Source organism: Diplotaxodon limnothrissa, linkage group LG2, assembly GCF_057381915.1.
Source record: "Diplotaxodon limnothrissa isolate DT_005_m linkage group LG2, D_limnothrissa_male_GT1.1, whole genome shotgun sequence".
Lineage (NCBI taxonomy): Eukaryota > Metazoa > Chordata > Actinopteri > Cichliformes > Cichlidae > Diplotaxodon > Diplotaxodon limnothrissa.
In genome coordinates, this window is record NC_140597.1 from 14,743,649 (window position 1) to 14,761,551 (window position 17,903).

A 17,903-nucleotide genomic window follows, 5' to 3' on the forward strand; every position below is an offset into this window, starting at 1 on the left:
AATGGATCGCCGTGTGAACTGGGCAAAGGGCGGGCGAGGGGTGGATGGGCAGGTTCACAGTCACAGGTAGTACACTAATTAAAGTCTAATAGTGACTGCACTAATCTGCTGAGCTGCCACGTGTCACCAGCTGTAAAACAGATAAGCCCCGGTACTCTGGGTTTTCGGCCACATGGCTTCACTTATGTAATCCCACTAAAACTGAACCGATGTGGCGATCGCCACGGAGAGGTGGGGCTGATCACAGGTCACGGTGACAGTGTTTGGTAATGTCTGTGACAGCTGATGAGCCTCAAGCAGGAACAACAGCAAACACAACGAAGCCGCTGCAGAGCAAACATGCAAGGACGAGTGTGGTTTTAGTGCAAAGGAGATTAAAATGAGCTGCTGCAAAGGCATGAAGGACTCAGTTCAAACAGAAAGACTCAAAGCAACGAGGACTCGAGCACAGCTTACAGAAACCCAGCCTGACCTCTACAGTTAGTTAAAAATAATAAAATAAAACGTGCAGCTCAGAGACATCGTAAAACAGACAGGATTCATCATCAGCACTGGATTCACTGGATCTGTGCATCAACATACAGCTGATTTCTCAGCAGAGCCACAGACTCAGACCGTTTTGTTCTCATGATACAAGCGTCACATGACACCGGCCCACAAACCCAGTTTAATTTGCTCTTGTGCCTCATGCTACCTCATCTATAAATGAGGTATCTCCAAAAAAAAAACTTTCAAAATAAAAGCTGAAATGTGTGTTTTACTGCATTATTGTGGAAAGTAGAAATCAGTGATTTAGTGATCATTAAAATCTGTTCAGAATCAATTAGGATTCATCTCTTAAGTCTTGACACACTGCCGGTCACACATTAGCTGCTGCAAACATCAGGTGAGTGCGTCAATCGGGCTGGTAGTTATTTTACAGTCTGCTGCTTCCAGGCGTGTGTGCAGTGAAAGAAAAACAGCATTTTCCTGACATTTTACATCTCATTTGAACAAAGAGCAAAGAGCCGCTCTGCTCCAACGTAAAGTTATACCGAAGTGACGCACTTATCCTCTCAGCCACGTCCAAACACAGGGACCTTACAGTCTTCCTGCTGAGCCTCCAGCTACTTGCGACCGTGGCTCAGGGGGTTGGGAATCGCATCTGTCACCGGAAGGTCACCGGTAGAGCAGGGCGATATGGGCAAAAATATTTATCAGGATATATATTTGAAAATTTGCGATAACGATATAACTTACGATATAATTGATGCGAGACAAAATACAAACTCCACAACATTACTAGCGCAAAAAGACAACCTTCCATTTATTTTCACTTAAACAAGAAGCTGGTTTTTATGTACATTAAAGCTTTATAAAAATGTAACAGTGCAAATGCAAATTCCTTGCTGAAAGTTTAACCAAAAGGCATTTCCAGTAGAAATGGGCTGACATATCCTGAGCATAACCATGTATAATATCCACTGAAGTTAAAAAGAGGTGCTTTGCAACATTAAACTGCAGTGTGCAGTACGTATTTTTCGGACCATAAGGTGCACAGGATTATAAGGCACATTAAGCGAAACAAAGCAGTCAGATAAATCAAACTTTATTAAACTCATTCTTCTTGCTTCCTCCACTTCTGTACCATTGATTCATTAATGTTGAATTCTCTGGCAGCTGCTCTATTCCCATGTTGTTGCAGTATATTAATGACTAACCTCGTATTGTGGATGGATTATCTCAGTTGTTCTCCTGACTGAAGTTTGGTCCGTTTACAGCATCCTGCCATGCGATTGCATTTGTCTCTAACCATGAAGAACCTTCACGTTAACTTTTATAAGTGGAAAAGTGTTAGTGTTCGTCCTCCAGCTTCACTGTTTATGTTATGCTAACATAGCTGTGTCGCTAGCGATCACGTAGCACATCATTATATACCAGCTAGCCCAACTTCAGTAACCCTACAAACGTCACTGCTGTTTAGTTTCCTGTCTTCGTTTATGTTGGAAGTGATAGCAGAGCTGTACGTTTGATTTTTTTTTTTCAGAAATCTCTCAGTCAGAACATGCAATATCATGCTTAGGTAACTAGCGAAACTAGCGAGCTAACTTCCGCTAGCTTCCTGCTAACTTCTAACTCCGTTAAATGTAATAACTTTTGTTTTCATGGATGCCTGGAAGTTAAACTTTATAGTTACACCTGGTAAAGCAGCAATGCTGATCGTTTTATTAAAGATGAAAGAATTTAGACAGTTTTTAACTCTAAGTGATGCTGCAGTGTTGTTTGACCTGAAGCATACGGAGTTTAGGACCCAGATTACTCCCAGATTTAAGAGCATCTTAGTCCGACAAATACGACAATAACAACGGCCGCTTGCATGTTCTGCAAAAAAAATGTGCTTTGTTGTGTATCTGACGGACAAACACCAAACCAGTTCCACATCACGGAAGTTGCACCATTTTTACAAACCAATTCTGGTTCATCAGGGCTTTGGAGCGTGATGTCACGGGGGTGGGCGTGGAAAGGATTTTGGCCCGATCCGCCATTTTGGGGGTCTAAGTAAGGAGCGAAAGCATAGCCATGGTTCGTACTTGCTGTGCGGTCGGCTGCAATGTTCGATCTTACGACCGGCACGGGAATAAGTTTGGATTGTCTTTTTATGCTTTCCCAACCTGGAAGCAACATGAAGGAGCTCATGTATCGGATATTACCAAACGAAGGCGTCTAGCCTGGATAGCAGCCGTGAGACGAGCTGATATCAGTTGGTGTGCTCAAGACATTTTCATTCCGGTAAGTTCTAAATATGTTCACATCACACTTTATAGCTGAATAATATCATCGTTGGTGGTCTCAGAAGTTATAGAAATTGCGATCAAACATAGAATGGAGTGACTTGATTGGTTGATGTAAAGACAATAAATGAAATGAGACAGGAAGGACACAAATTGGCGTTAATAATTTACCCGATTATCAATGTGTTAACTTGCATGTACTTTACAATTATGGGCATATAATATGATAACGATATTTTAGCAGTTAAATGATAAATGTGTAACATTAATTATGGTGGGGGGTGGAAAATGGCTATTTCACTCGGTGCACTCCAGCTGACTTACTTTGACGACGTACTCAGAGTTTGGCAGCTTGAAAATAGCCAAATCTTGCACCCAGCCATTTGTAAATTGGATGTGCGCCTCCAGTGACTTGTAATTACGAAACTGGTTCGCTGTGTAAGCGCTTACTCCACAAACAAGATACGTGGAGATATCGGGGTAGGACAGTGGCGGTAAGTCGTCTGGGTCTTTACTCCACTGCCGTATTTCAAATGGGTCCAGATTTGCGATGCACTATTTTTTTTCAAGTACCGCTGCTTCGCCTCTGGACGCAATCGGTCTCTATACCGTCCGTTTTCTTTTGAGCTGCTTTTAAGCATGTTTCTTGTCGTCGTCGTTCCAACACAGTGTGTTTGTTTTGATTCGTAGACCCCGAAAATGGAGCTGCGCTCCCACAATGCATTGCGGCGTGACGTCAACTCCAAAGCCCTTCTGTTTCACTCAACAATCGGCCATGTGCGTATGAAAACAAAGGCACTGCGCGTTTTACTCCCATTCTATCGCGATATTTCATTTTCCTATCATTGCCTAACATTATACCGGTATTACCGTGAACGGTATAATATGGCCCAGCCCTAGTCACCGGTTCGATCCCTGGGCTCTCTGTCCTGGTCGTTGTGTCCTTGGGCAAGACACTTTACCCTACCGCCTACTGGTGTTGGCCAGAGGGGCCGATGGCGCGATATGGCAGCCTCGCTTCTGTCAGTCTGCCCCAGGGCAGCTGTGGCTACAACTGTAGCTGCCTCCACCAGTGTGTGAATGTGAGAGTGAATGAATAGTGGTATTGTAAAGCGCTTTGGGTGCCTTAAAAAGCGCTATATAAATCCAATCCATTATTATTATTATTATTATTACTTTGAGAAACATTTAAAAAAAAAAAAAAGAAGCTTTTATTCTGTGTATTATGTGTTCCCATCTAGAGCAGGGCGATATGGCCAAAAATATTTATCACGATATATATTTGAAAATTTGCGATAACGATATAACCGACGATATAATTGATGCGAGACAAAATACAACTCCACAACATTACTAGCGCAAAAAGACAACCTTCCATTTATTTTCACTTAAACAAGAAGCTGGTTTTTATGTACATTAAAGCTTTATAAAAATGTAACAGTGCAAATGCAAATTCCTTGCTGAAAGTTTAACCAAAAGGCATTTCCAGTAGAAATGGGCTGACATATCCTGAGCATAACCATGTATAATATCCACTGAAGTTAAAAAGAGGTGCTTTGCAACATTAAACTGCAGTGTGCAGTACGTATTTTTCAGACCATAAGGTGCACGGGATTATAAGGCACATTAAGCGAAACAAAGCAGTCAGATAAATCAAACTTTATTAAACTCATTCTTCTTGCTTCCTCCACTTCTGTACCATTGATTCATTAATGTTGAATTCTCTGGCAGCGGCTCTATTCCCATGTTGCTGCAGTATATTAATGACTAACCTCGTATTGTGGATGGATTATCTCAGTTGTTCTCCTGACTGAAGTTTGGTCCGTTTACAGCATCCTGCCATGCGATTGCATTTGTCTCTAACCATGAAGAACCTTCACGTTAACTTTTATAAGTGGAAAAGTGTTAGTGTTCGTCCTCCAGCTTCACTGTTTATGTCATGCTAACATAGCTGTGTCGCTAGCGATCACATAGCACATCATTATATACCAGCTAGCCCAACTTCAGTAACCCTACAAACGTCACTGCTGTTTAGTTTCCTGTCTTCATTTATGTTGGAAGTGATAGCAGAGCTGTACGTTTGAATTTTTTCAGAAATCTCTCAGTCAGAACGTGCTATATCATGCTTAGGTAACTAGCGAAACTAGCGAGCTAACTTCCGCTAGCTTCCTGCTAACTTCTAACTCCGTTAAATGTAATAACTTTTGTTTTCATGGATGCCTGGAAGTTAAACTTTATAGTTACACCTGGTAAAGCAGCAATGCTGATCGTTTTATTAAAGATGAAAGAATTTAGACAGTTTTTAACTCTAAGTGATGCTGCAGTGTTGTTTGACCTGAAGCATACGGAGTTTAGGACCCAGATTACTCCCAGATTTAAGAGCATCTTAGTCCGACAAATATGACAATAACAACGGCCGCTTGCATGTTCTGCAAAAAAATGTGCTTTGTTGTGTATCTGATGGACAAACACCAAACCAGTTCCACATCACGGAAGTTGCACCATTTTTACAAACCAATTCTGGTTCATCTGTTTCACTCAACAATCGGCCATGTGCGTATGAAAACAAAGGCACTGCGCATGCGCGTTTTACTCCCATTCTATCGCGATATTTCATTTTCCTATCGTTGCCTAACATTATACCGGTATTACCGTGAACGGTATAATATGGCCCAGCCCTATTCCCATCCGATCCCTGTATCGAGTGTTTGCGTTAGATGAAGAACAGGAGTGAGCTTTTATCTGAATGTGTGTGGGCTGAGGCTGTGTGGATTACGGAGGACGACGGGATGTGAGGAAATCAAACCAGATGATTGTGTTTTTGAGGGCTGAAGAGCGAGAATCGAGATACTCACTTTGCACTGAGGTGGTGGGAACACATCACCAGCAGCTTCATGCAGTGAACCGCGATGATGCCCATGACCAGAAGACTGATGGGTCCGAGCTGCACACAAACACAGACCGAGTTTGTGTGGCGTTTAAAGGCTCAGACTAATTCTGTGTCATGTGACCTTTGCAGGTATGCTTACCACCAGCCCTGCATTCTTGACAGCCAGAGGCAGACCCAGCAGGCCTGTACCAATATTCCCTTTGAGCAGGTGGATCAGAGTCTGGAAAAAACTGCAGCATGAAAAATGAAGTTAGAATCAGACCAGCCAGATCTGCACGTCCTGCATTGGTGTTACGTTCTAAGTCTAGGTGTGTCCTGAACGCAACAAAAATTTGCCCACCACACTCCACCCAAAACAAGAACCCAAACAATAGTATCTTTTAAAATGCTAAGCAGCCATTTATTTGCTTCAGCAGTGAGCAGTGCCAAAAATAACAAACAAAACTCCCTAATGGTCCCTACGCTTTCCTACACAAAATGAAAAACCAAACAAAAGACAATTCACTTACCTAACTCGCTACATGAAAAACAGGAGAAAACTTAATCAACAAAAATGGCGTCTCACGCCTACTAGGCTGCTGCAGTGAGCAATATATACAAGGTGGAAAAAAAAATACTCAATTGCTACTTTACAAATCTATTTACAGCTATATACAAAACTAAGATACCAACACCACAGTGATCACAACCCATGACAAACTGAAACACAGGGCTTAAATACATAGAGGGAGCAATCAGGGAATGGACAACAGGAGGGAAACACAGCTGGGGCAAATCAGAACTGACGAGACAAGGAAGCGTAAACTGAACACACTGAGAGAAGACAGACCTTCAAAGTACCACAGGAAACACATAACAGTCACGCCTAACACAAAACACTGACAACATTGGATCGTAACAATTGGACAGTCCGAAGGCATTTTACTCACGAGGTCCCCGCCTGTCCTCCTATCCTCTCGTAGTTGCGTTGGGGTCTGGACGGTCCTGGAGGAGACGGACACAGAGCGTCCAGCTCAGACGGATTTTGGTCGGACAACAAAGCTGAGACGAGAGGCAAAGAGACAAAGACGAAAACCATGTGTTTGACATCACGTGACCCTCTGATGTGTTTACCACCCTGTCTTATGTCAGTCAGCAGTGTGTAAGCAAGCTTTCCTGCACCGTCACCTTTCACAGTGATGTGACTCCGGTTATATACACACACAGGTGTCATCCACCTCGTCATGTGACCTGACACCTACACTCTCAGTGACAAACTACAGGACCTGAAAGACTTGAAGTTGGAGAAGAAACCCTTCAGATCTGGCCGTGCATGAGGCTCGCTGCACATGACTATAAACACGGTGATAACTGAAGATCACCTGACTGCAATAAGCAGGAAGTCCTGAAGGCACACATTAGGCTCAGTGCTGTGTTTAATAATGTGGCGCTTTAGTACTTGTTCATGACTCTTATTATCCCTTCATGATAAAAACTGGAAGTACTTCCACGTGAGAGCAGAACAGCAGGAAGCTGTGAACTGAGCTGAGACACAGCGCTATAAAACTAACAGTTATAAAAGCGTATTTAAAGATCTGAGAGCATCGTAACTACGTTCAGAGGAACCCGAGCCTTGCACTCATGAACCTGTCACCAAACACTTCTTATCTTTGCTCTTTATTTGATCTCAGACTAGCAGGTAAACTAAAAATAGCCTCAAAGGGAGGTTTTCAATTATAAATGAAAGTGGACATTATATCACCCCACCCCCACTGTATCTGCAGTCCACACATACATGCTTATTAATGCTAAGCACACACATAAAACTCTATTACTCACACAACACACACACAAGCCCGTTCAGCTATCTTAGTGAGGACCTTCATTAACATAATGCTTTCCCTAGCCCCTTACCCTAACCATCAAAAATGAATGCCTAACCTAATTGTAACCCTGACACTAAAACCACATTTTGAGCCTCAAACAGGCCTTCAAACTTGTGAGGACCGGTGAGTGTGTCCTCACAAGTGACTGTTGGTTCTCACAATTATAGCAGAATGAAGATTTCGGTCCTCACAAAGATAGCTAGACAGGAACACAAACACACACACGCTGCAGCAGCTGCATGTGTTTAAAGTCTTTAGAAAGTAAAACCCACTTTGTGCTGCTACACTGAGGAACCATCTCTGACTTATCTAAGAACTCAGAACGACTGACGGCAGCACATCAGCGACCAACAGACACCAAACAGACAGGCGGTCACTGCCATCACACTCAAGGATTAAAACAAACTGTAGAGCAACCCACTTTCTTCAGCCTTAAACACGACCTTTAATCTGAAAATACTGATGGGAAGAAAAAAAGCTTGATTCTTTGAATTAACTAATAACTGATGACCAATCAAAATTAACATTGAAGAACATGAAGAACTACTCAGCAATGCAGAGACTGAATCAGACTCTGACGCGTTCCTTTACTGATGATGATAAAGTGACCCTCTCCGACCTTTCAGCTTTTTAAAGGAGGCAAGTTTGATTTTTGGAGGTAAACATTGTACATGTCGTCGCAGCGCATCATCTGCCTCCATCTCCTCCTATCCTTCCTTCCTCCTCTGTCACACCACCCCTCTGCATGTCTTCTTGTTCTCCTCCTGCTTGGCAACTCCATCTTCATCCTCCACCCTCACTCCTCTGCACATGCTCAGACCATCTCACCCTCTCTGACTCTGAGCTGCCTCTCTGATGGACTCGTTTCCGCTGTGTTGCTTTAATCTTTGTACCAGAGGCACAGTTACACTCGTGCCTTCCCGTGCTCCCTCCCTACATGCTAAATAACATGAACGAGTGTAACAATGAAACCACGACATAAGCAACATCAAACTTCAGCCAACAATCTTGTACTCCACATCTACAAACTGAACATGCTCGCTCACAGATCTATGTCGTGACCGCTCATAACGAGCACGTCGTGTCTGGCCATGACCTCCCACCAAACCAGACGCGAGCCGGCCAACAGACGGATTCTGTAGATGAAGTGAAAGCTGCTTTGATGATTCACCGTCTACCTGCCAGCAGGGATTACACATAATCCCTGTGTGACTGTGGCCCCGGCTCACGTTCGTGCGCCGTATCATTTTTAACCATCGTCCTGACTTTACTACCTTCGCCTCGGCCGTCTACGTCGCTGGACGCCATCATGCTAGATGGGAAGGTTTGGCAGACAGCCGGGCGTCGTCTCTCCCAGCCTCACGGATCCTAATGCAGTGAGATCAGGGAGTCCAGCGTGGACGCCTGTCCACTGCAAACAGATAAGAGATAAGAAGAGAATGAGATCTGGCAGCAGCAAAACAAAAACAGAGTCAGAAACTGAGCATGCTCACAGGCTGCTGCACGAGTCCCTGAACTGGACCTCTGCACCGTGTTTGCGCTGCTGGAGCCTTCTTAATGACATTATATGACCAATAACACAGCTGCTGTGAGGTTAATCATGCTTACATTAAACAGACTTCATGACCTCCTTCGTACTCGCACAAGGTTTCAAACACACGCTTCGTTGTTTGTGTCTGATGGCTTTCGGAAGAAAAGCCGAAAGAGGTTTTTAGGGGACAATTCTGAGGCTTGACTTCTCCTGGCACTTCCTCTTCAGAGGAGCGTGTTTCCCAGCAGCGGTTCACCAAGCGTGGCCAAAGTGTCGCCATCAGGAGCGACTCAGCATTTTTTTGTTAGTTTTTTTTTTTTTTTTTACAGCGAGTCATGACACGAGAGGCCTGAACAGCACAGCGCATAGTTTCTGCACTTAAAACAGCATCAGCAGCTCAATGTGGGCTTTTATTTCACTATGTAACAGAAAGGTTCAGTCCTGCAGCATTGCTTCTCGCCTTTGTGCTCCCACACAGCTGCTTTATATTCCAGGCTTCACCCGCAGAACAAAGCAATCAGTTATTAAATATCCCATTTCGAAGGTGCTCATCTTCAAGTACCTTCATAACTGAACTCTCTGGCCTAAAAGCAGTCAGCGTGACATTCAGCTGTTGTTGGGTGATATTTGTAACACTGTGCATACAGCTGATTCAAAGCCTCCTCGGCCGGCTGAGCTGACAAATGAGCGTGTTTTTATTTCACACCAATAATCAAATTGGAAAGTATATAAATTAAAATGTCGCCCAGGTGAGCAGGAAGTGATTTACCTGAGCAGGAAACACTGCTGAGTTATAAAGATTCATTCAGCCATTCTCAGAAACTACGATTAGACGTTACTGATCGAGCTCGTCCTGATGCTTAGGTGTGTCCCGATGCTCTCTCTCTTACACTCTGGTTTAATCTAATGGCCAATGATCATCATCAGCGTGTGTTTGTCAGGTAAATGTGACACGGAGCCTGCTGCTGTGGAACACTGTGTACATTGATGGCTGAGCAACATGAAAATGAGCTCGTTATCTCACGTGTTTATCTCATCTGCAGAGAAGAAGCCTTTATATATTTACCTACAAACAGGAGGAGGTTTAAAGTGCACCTGTGCAGATGTTGACCCCAGCTGCTCTTCAGAAACCGCGCCAGCCGAGTTGGCGTATTTGTCATGTTTATTTACTTTCTGGTATTTTCTTTTTCTTCTGTTTTCGTCCTCTGGGCCTCGCGTTAAAACAGATATGAGCTGCTGTGTGTTTTACTGTGCAGGTAAACCGTGACAGCCCCAGCCCGAGCCCCCCGGTGCTTTAACGGCAGTCAGCGCGATAATCGCATCATTTTAAACTGTCAACGGACACAGACCCGGCGGGCATTCCCGCCATAAACACAATAAACGAGCCCACGGTCCCGCAAAACCGGCTGTGGACGGAGGGTTAGCTGTTAGCCATAGTTAGCTGTGTGCTGCGGTGCCATTTTCGGAGTAAACAACGAGCCGCGGCAGCAGCGGCCAGCCTTACCTCGCAGACACCGCGCGGACTCGGTCCTCCTGGCCTCGTTATCAGCTCTCAGTCCGCCGCAGGCCGCTTTATTTTCGTATCGTGCTCATGGTGGCGAAGCAGCACAGATTGAAGGCAAAGCGGGACTGTGCTCTGTCGGGCTCGACTCTCCAACAGACAGCCAGCGGTGTGGTCACATGACATTGTCGAGAGGGACGGTCGTGGCATTCGACGTGATCCTGTTGCCATAGATACGGATTATAATGTCGTGGCGGTTGGTAAACCATTTTATTTTATTTTATTTTATTATTTATTGGTTTAATCTTTTTTCTCAGTTTTCTGTTACCATTTGCGCAGTCCTGTATGTTCACTTCTACACAATAAAATAAATAAATAAGCCACCCAGCACATCAGCTGTTCTCCTTGTTACCATCTGGCAGACGTTACAGGAGTCTGTCTGCTCGGACTACAAGACTTAAAAACAGTTTGACCACCAAGCCATACGACACCTCAACCACAACACTTAAACACACACAACACAGTCCACAGGACGCACTCAGAAGCTACCCTGCAGCTTCACAAGTACTCTGTTTAATCTGCACTGGTCACTCCACTTTATTGTTGATATTCATATTTAAAAAGTCTATTTATTATTTTATTATTTTATTTTATTATATTTTCTTCTACTGTACCGTGCTGCTGAGTGACTGCTGCTCGTCAAACACATTTCATTGCAATGTTGACCCTGTGCTAACGTGCATATGACAAATAAAACTGAAACTGAACTGAAATGAATAAAATCTCTGTAAATGGTACTCATGGCCTCTGATCAATCAGTGGTTGTTAGTCATTGGTCACGACAGTTTGCATATTAATCATCAACTTTTTGGGATTACAATAATGCAGTTTGTTTTTAATTTTTTTTTTATTATTATTAAACTTGTTCAGCTTACTCAACCAACCTATTTAGCCAAGTGAAACTAAAAGTGTACCGTTCATGTTAAAATAAAAATATTTTTGATTAAAGGGTTATTTTATGTATATTAGATATAAACATTGTGAAAACGGTCTTGAAAATCTTGAAAATCTGGTATTCTTAACCCGGATATCCGGTATTTGTTGTGCTAACTGCAGCTAGCTTTCGGCTAAACAGCGGTCCCATCCTGGGAGTATTTGGAGCCGTGTAGTTACGTGGAGGCAAAAGTCTACATCGGTCTGTTCGCCGGGTTAGGACACGTCACTTCAGACATGACTGTAAGGTTTTAGGGGAGATTTATGCAGTTTTGTCGGCGTGAAGTTTAACGTTAGTCCGTAGCTGCTTTCTAAATGTCCGTGCACAGGGTACAGGAGTGTTCTTGTTCTGAAGTAGCTTTAAACCATAACCGGGGGCTCTTGCAGCTGCTCTGCTCGGCTTACTTTGTTGTGAATGTGGTACATGTTTTAGGAAATGAGGTGTGGGGTTCACTTTAACCGGACTTTGATGTGTGTCTGACAGAAGCACGAGTTTGAGGTGGCCATGACGTGTGAGGGATGCTCAGGAGCTGTTACCAGGATCCTGAACAAGATGGGAGGTGAGGCTGATCGTTCAGTTTTATTTATACAGAGTCCTCTCATAGCAGCAGTTAGTTTATACTGGAGTGGAGAGACTCCAGTATAAACGGAGCAATCATACACTTGGCATGTGAGGCTCATGCAGACGGTTATGGTTTTCACCTGACTCTCTGCAATTATTATTGGATTGGGTAATTATCTACATTTTTCCTGGAGCTTTGTAGAAAGTTAAAGCATTTGGAGGATCACCGCCTCACAGTGTTAGCTCTGCTGTCACAGGAGCGATGAGGAGATTAAAGTATTGAGCAGAGTTAGGGCTGCTCGATTATGGCAAAAATGATAATCACGATTATTTTCACTGAAATTGAGATCTTGATTATTTGACGATATTTATTTAACCCTTTAAGACCTACTATAGAACCAAGTCCGCCAGAGCTTATATTATATTTTTACATGCTGTAGTGCCATTTGTGGGAGCATTTCAAGTTGCTATACATCAATACAACTGTTATAGCCCATATTTTAATAATATGTATGCATTAAGTCAGTAATTAATTACATTAATTACATTAGTAATTACATTAATTGCAAAAAAGTGCAATAAACTACAAAAAAATTGAAAATGGTTTTTTTTTACATATATTGGGGAAATTTAAGAGGCTTATTCCTCAAAACGTTAAATACAAAAAAGTTGCAAAAAATAGTTTACAACAACAGGAAATTTATTTTGAGTGTCTTCATAGTTTTATTTTGGAGATACAGCAATTTTTATATACTGCAGGAAAAACAAAAAACAATCCTATGATGCAAATTTGCAAAGAAAACAGCAGGTGCATCAAAATAAACTATTTCCAGCAGTGCAATTCGAGTTCTAAGCATCCCAGAAACTATTCAGAAAAGTCAAACATGACTTATAAAAACACCAGTATAGGCTTTTAAGGCCTACAAGTAAAAAACTACATTTTCCGCGAAAAATGACGTCACTTCCGGTGTCTGTCAGGAAATGGCGGACATGCGATAGTTCGTGTTGACGTCTTTTTCAGTGTGGGAAGTGTTACGAACAGCTGATCGGATCGGCAAAGCGTGTTTCTGGAATATTATGATTTTGTTCTTGCAAGCGCTTTTTATGCAATTTTTGCAAAGCTTTATGTGGAAGGAAACCGTGACCGAGGACAAGCTGATGGCACAAGATGTAAGTACAACTCCTCTGGTTTCATATGCAAAACAAATTATTGCGCTAGCTTACGCGGTTCCAGTTCTACGGGGATTTAAAGGGTTAACAATAACAATGTATTGAATAATGACTTTAAAAAATAATATAAAATAGTGTGCAAATACTGATAACAGTGCAAATGTTTGCAATATAAAAAATAAATGAAAAATGTAAACATCTATGTTTAGTGAACTTTGCAGTGTTGCTCTGTGGTGCAGCTATGACACCGTAGCAAAGTTTACACACTATGTCTACTTGATCCACGTCTGACTCCGCGAACCCATAATGTTTCCACAGCACTGAAGTTTTTTTTTTTTTTTACCTCTCTTTTCAACCAACTGCAGTCACTCTCCTCTCCAAATAACTTCTGCTGAGCTTTCCGAGCTTTCCTCGGGTCCTCTTAACTCATTCACGGCTGGCAGTGAAACACAACAAGACTTGCACCACATTTTTGTCTCACTGCGCAATCCCTTACGTGCGCAAACCCTGCACCTCCTTGCAGGTCTACTTTTACTGCTGGTGGGCTTCAGTTCAACTTACGTTGAATGAGTTAATTAGGGGTGGGTTTTTATAATCGATTTATCGATTAAAATCGATTCTGGCTTGGATAACGTAAAATCGATTCATTAAAATCCTGAATCTATTTTTTAATATAAATTTATTTTGCCCGAAATGCCAGAATCTCAGGTGAGAGATCACAAAATTTCAACAACCACCAAACAGCTAAGACAGTAAATGAGAGCAGGAACACGGATTCTGCACAAAGACGTAAACACACAGCGCGGACCCGCGGATCAGAATCAGTGAGATGTTGCCTTTCTCAGCTGACGGTTGGGGCTGAAAGCCGACAGCTCGCTGATTCTGATCCGCGGGTCCGCGCTGTGTGTTTATGCCCTTTTTGCGCTTATCATAAAGCTGTTAGTTTTATAGTTTATACTGACCGAACCAGCAGCAAAAGAAGATCCAAACTACGCTTCACATAAACATCGTCATGAATTCCCTCTTACTTTTGCTGTTTTGCTTCCACCACCCCATATGGAAAAGATATATATATATATATAAATCTTATAAAGTTTTTATCTGTCTTTTATGAAACTTGTATGAAAAGCATACAAGAGTGAAAACACATATAAGATCCCTTTAAAAAATTATATAATGAAACTTGTATGTTTTGTATACTTACTAAAAAAATATATGAAAGTAATGAGAAAGTGGCGACTTTCATGCGTAAATCATGTAAGCCTTATATGATTTATATATGATTTACGCATGAAAGTGGCCACTTTCTGCCGTTGTTTACAGCGCTGTCGGCCGACGTTTTTTTTTTTTTTTTCGTTTTAAATACTTCTGAAAAGAAAACCTAATTTCTGCTGTTCAATACTGAACAAATTTAAACTTTTTAAAATTATGCAAAATGCAAAACGCTTAGCCGTGTCTGTAATAAAACCGCTGTAACTTCAGAGGTAATGTTCATATGTTGATTAATGGTTTTCTTTCGTTTTTGATGTACTGCAGAATATTTGTATAAAATCCCAGGCCAGGAAAACCTTCATGTTTTTCTGTGTTTTATCTTCAGCTACTTTGACACAAAGGCATCTGCTGTGATGCTCACACCTTTGGTAAAGTCTTGGAGTGTCAGCTTCCTTTATATAGGTACAAAAATATGTAAATGTACTGATCTGAATTATAATATTTCTGACTGTCAACATTTCACAGATTCAAATCGAATTGAATTGAATTGAATCGATTCTAGAAATCAGTGATGATACCCAGCCCTACTCTTAATTGTTGTGATACGTGTTCGAAATGCAGAGAGGTGCGCTCGATTTGCCACACGGGGCAGCGCGAGAGTAAAGCACGAGGGAGGGGCTAATAATCGGCTCAGTCATTTTTAATGATCATTGAAAGCCCAGATCGTAATCGTGATTAAAATTCGATTAATTGAGCAGCCCTAAGCAGAGTCAGGGATATGCTGGGGGGGGGGGGGGGGGGGGGGTAGATGTGAAGGGAACGTTCAGGGTCACCTGGTCCAGCCCTAACTATATGCTATGAAAGTTTGAAGCCTAATCTTAAAGGTAGAGAGTTTGTGTGTCTCCTGAATCCAAACTGGGAGCAGCTCAGCTACGTGCAGTGATGACATTTAACTCTTTTCCCCAAAAGCAGCCCTTTTTGTGCTGACCCGAGCAGTTTTCCTTACTGCATGTGCCCATCAGAAGTTAGTGAAGGTGGTCTCAGCCTGTGCAGCAACCATTGCAAAAACCAGAAGCATGTTTTGTCCTGTCTGTTACAGAGGATCCAGTTCCTCACGTTCGGCCCACAGGTCCCCTGATGCTGCTGTTTTCCTTTTAGCCTCGTGTGACTCAATGATCCAAGTATCACTTCTGTTTTTACAGCACGTCCTCCCATCAGTGGAAATGCTGACTGTTTTAGGGAGGCAGAGACATCATGTGATTTTGTTTTTATGTTCCTGTTCCCAGATGTGAAGTTTGAAATTGACCTGCCGAAGAAGCTGGTTTGGATCGAGTCTGACAAAGACGTGGATGTTCTGATGACGGCGCTGCAAAAGTCCGGAAAGGAGGTCAAATACAACGGCACGAAGTGAAGGACCTGCACCAGGTGACCCGGAGCGTTTATAGTCCTCGTGTTTTTTGTAGATTGATGTTTATGACGGCCATAAAGTTCCTGTAAATCTGCAGCTTCGTGCTGAGTTTACTGCATGCAGGAACATATCAGGGACACTATCTTCTTCCAGCAGCTCACAGAAACGTTAACAGGAGAGCGCGCTCCATCAGCTGACTTTAACCTTTGTGCACATTTAGAGGATGTTTATCTTCTGCTTGTCTCAGATCCCCCAACACTTCATTCAGAGTCACATCACAATTAATAGAGTTACACTTTTATTTTTTCATATTTTTTTTAATGCAAATGTCTTTTTTTGTCTTGCTTTAGGAAATAATTCTTGCTGCTGCAAACTGAAGATTTAAGATGAAATTCAAGTTAAAGTCTGAGACCCTCAGTGAGTCTGCACCCCCTCCCATCCAGCTGTCACGCACAAACACCCCCCCCCCCCCCCCACCCCCCCCCCCACACACACACACACACACCCACACACACACACCCACACACTTGATGCAGACAGGAAGTGTGCCTCCTCTGACCTCCTGAGTTACAACATCGTCCTCACACAAACCTGCCGAGCGTAATCATCTCCAAACCTTTACCTTCAGGCTGTAAATGAAAAAAGGAAAAAGCAGCATCTTAGATTTAGTTTCAGCTATGTGATGATGACGATGATGATGATGACTCCATTTCCTGGGGTGTAAATGATGAAACCTGTTGGCTGTGTTTGCTGAACCTGTTTTATTAAATTTGTTGATTTTATTCATAAAAAGACCATTTGAAGCTTTGCTGTGTGAGGATATTTGGAGCTCTGCACCATGTGGGGGTGAGGGTGGGACCACCTGCTGCACCTCCCCTCTGCTCTTCGACACTACAGTCTATTCTCTGCTGTTTTCATGGTTTTTAGGAATGTAAGGAGCTCTCCTCCTCGCCCGCTGTCTCCATAATGCTCAAATGTCTCAATGCTGGAGAAAATAAATCATTTCTGTCTTCAGTACGTCAGACTTTATTTCCACTTGAGTCTTTTTAGAAAAACACTGTCTACAAAATATTGTCTCTGTTCAGCATACAAATGCAAATATCCTAAAATTATCTTTTTTTAAACTGTAGGTTGTGTAATAGTCTGTAACCTTTGACCTCAGATATGCTCTGTCCCACTGCAAGGAAATCTTAAAGGAACAGTGTAAAATTTCACCACCTGCTTGCAGTCAGCTGAATTCTGTTTTCTTCCCCCTCCCTCTCCATTGCATGATCCTAGCTAGAGTGGCCGCTGTAGGACAAACGTGTTAGTGACCAAATAGCTCAAAATTATTAAATTTAGTCTGTGCCCATAAAGCAGGGGTGGGGAACTCCAGGCCTCAAAGGGCCTGTGTCGGCTGATTTAAATGGCTGAATAACCTCCTTAACATGTCTTGAAGTTCTCCAGAGGCCTGGTAATGAACCAATCACTTGATTCTGGTGTGTTTTCACCCAGGGTGAGATCTAAAACCTGCAGGACAGCATCCCTTGAGGCCTGGAGTTCCCCTACCCCTGCTGTAAAGTAAAAGTATTTTTATACAAGTTTTATTTTAACATAGCTGAACAATAAAGCACTAAAAAATGACAGATATGGTCAGTTAAACATACTGCAGTATTTTATGGCTTGGTATGGTCACTCTGGCCGCTGTTCATCATTAGTGAGTGTACTCGGATACAGTGAGTCGGGGGTTTCTGTGGAAGGCTGCCAGTCTGCTGGGACCTTACTGACAGATGCCATCAAACACCTTTAGGATGAACTAGAACACAGATTGTGACTCGGTGCTCTCATCCAGCATCAGTGTCTGAGCTCACAAAGGCTCCTCTTGCTGGGCAAAAATAACAGACACCGAAATCTTATAGAAAGCCTTCACATAGTGGAAGCTGGTACAGGTTAAGGCTCCTGTCAGTGGCCTGGTCTGTAATCAATCACACACATTTAACTGAAGCACCAAATAAATGATT

General features: G+C 42.6%; 2 protein-coding genes across 2 annotated transcripts in view; one reads left to right on the forward strand and one right to left on the reverse strand.

Moving 5' to 3' along the window:
- Positions 1 to 10,711, reverse strand: part of slc36a1 (solute carrier family 36 member 1) — a 40,189-nt gene extending 29,478 nt beyond the window's left edge. Inside the window, exons 1-5 of the mRNA XM_085360867.1 lie at positions 10,562 to 10,711; positions 8,801 to 8,937; positions 6,591 to 6,702; positions 5,801 to 5,891; positions 5,627 to 5,715 (exon numbers count right to left, since the gene is read on the reverse strand). Of these exons, the coding sequence (XP_085216993.1) occupies positions 5,627 to 5,715; positions 5,801 to 5,891; positions 6,591 to 6,702; positions 8,801 to 8,837 (329 nt within the window). The 5' untranslated portion in view covers positions 8,838 to 8,937; positions 10,562 to 10,711. The remainder of the gene's footprint in view (positions 1 to 5,626; positions 5,716 to 5,800; positions 5,892 to 6,590; positions 6,703 to 8,800; positions 8,938 to 10,561) is intronic.
- Positions 10,712 to 11,664: 953 nt separating this feature from the next.
- atox1 (antioxidant 1 copper chaperone) lies at positions 11,665 to 16,920 on the forward strand. The gene is made up of 4 exons (XM_085360889.1): positions 11,665 to 11,794; positions 12,036 to 12,111; positions 15,782 to 15,920; positions 16,254 to 16,920. Exons 1-3 carry the CDS (start codon positions 11,789 to 11,791, stop codon positions 15,904 to 15,906), a joined length of 207 nt encoding a protein of 68 aa, XP_085217015.1. The 5' UTR covers positions 11,665 to 11,788; the 3' UTR covers positions 15,907 to 15,920; positions 16,254 to 16,920.
- The last annotated feature ends 983 nt before the right edge of the window (positions 16,921 to 17,903 follow it).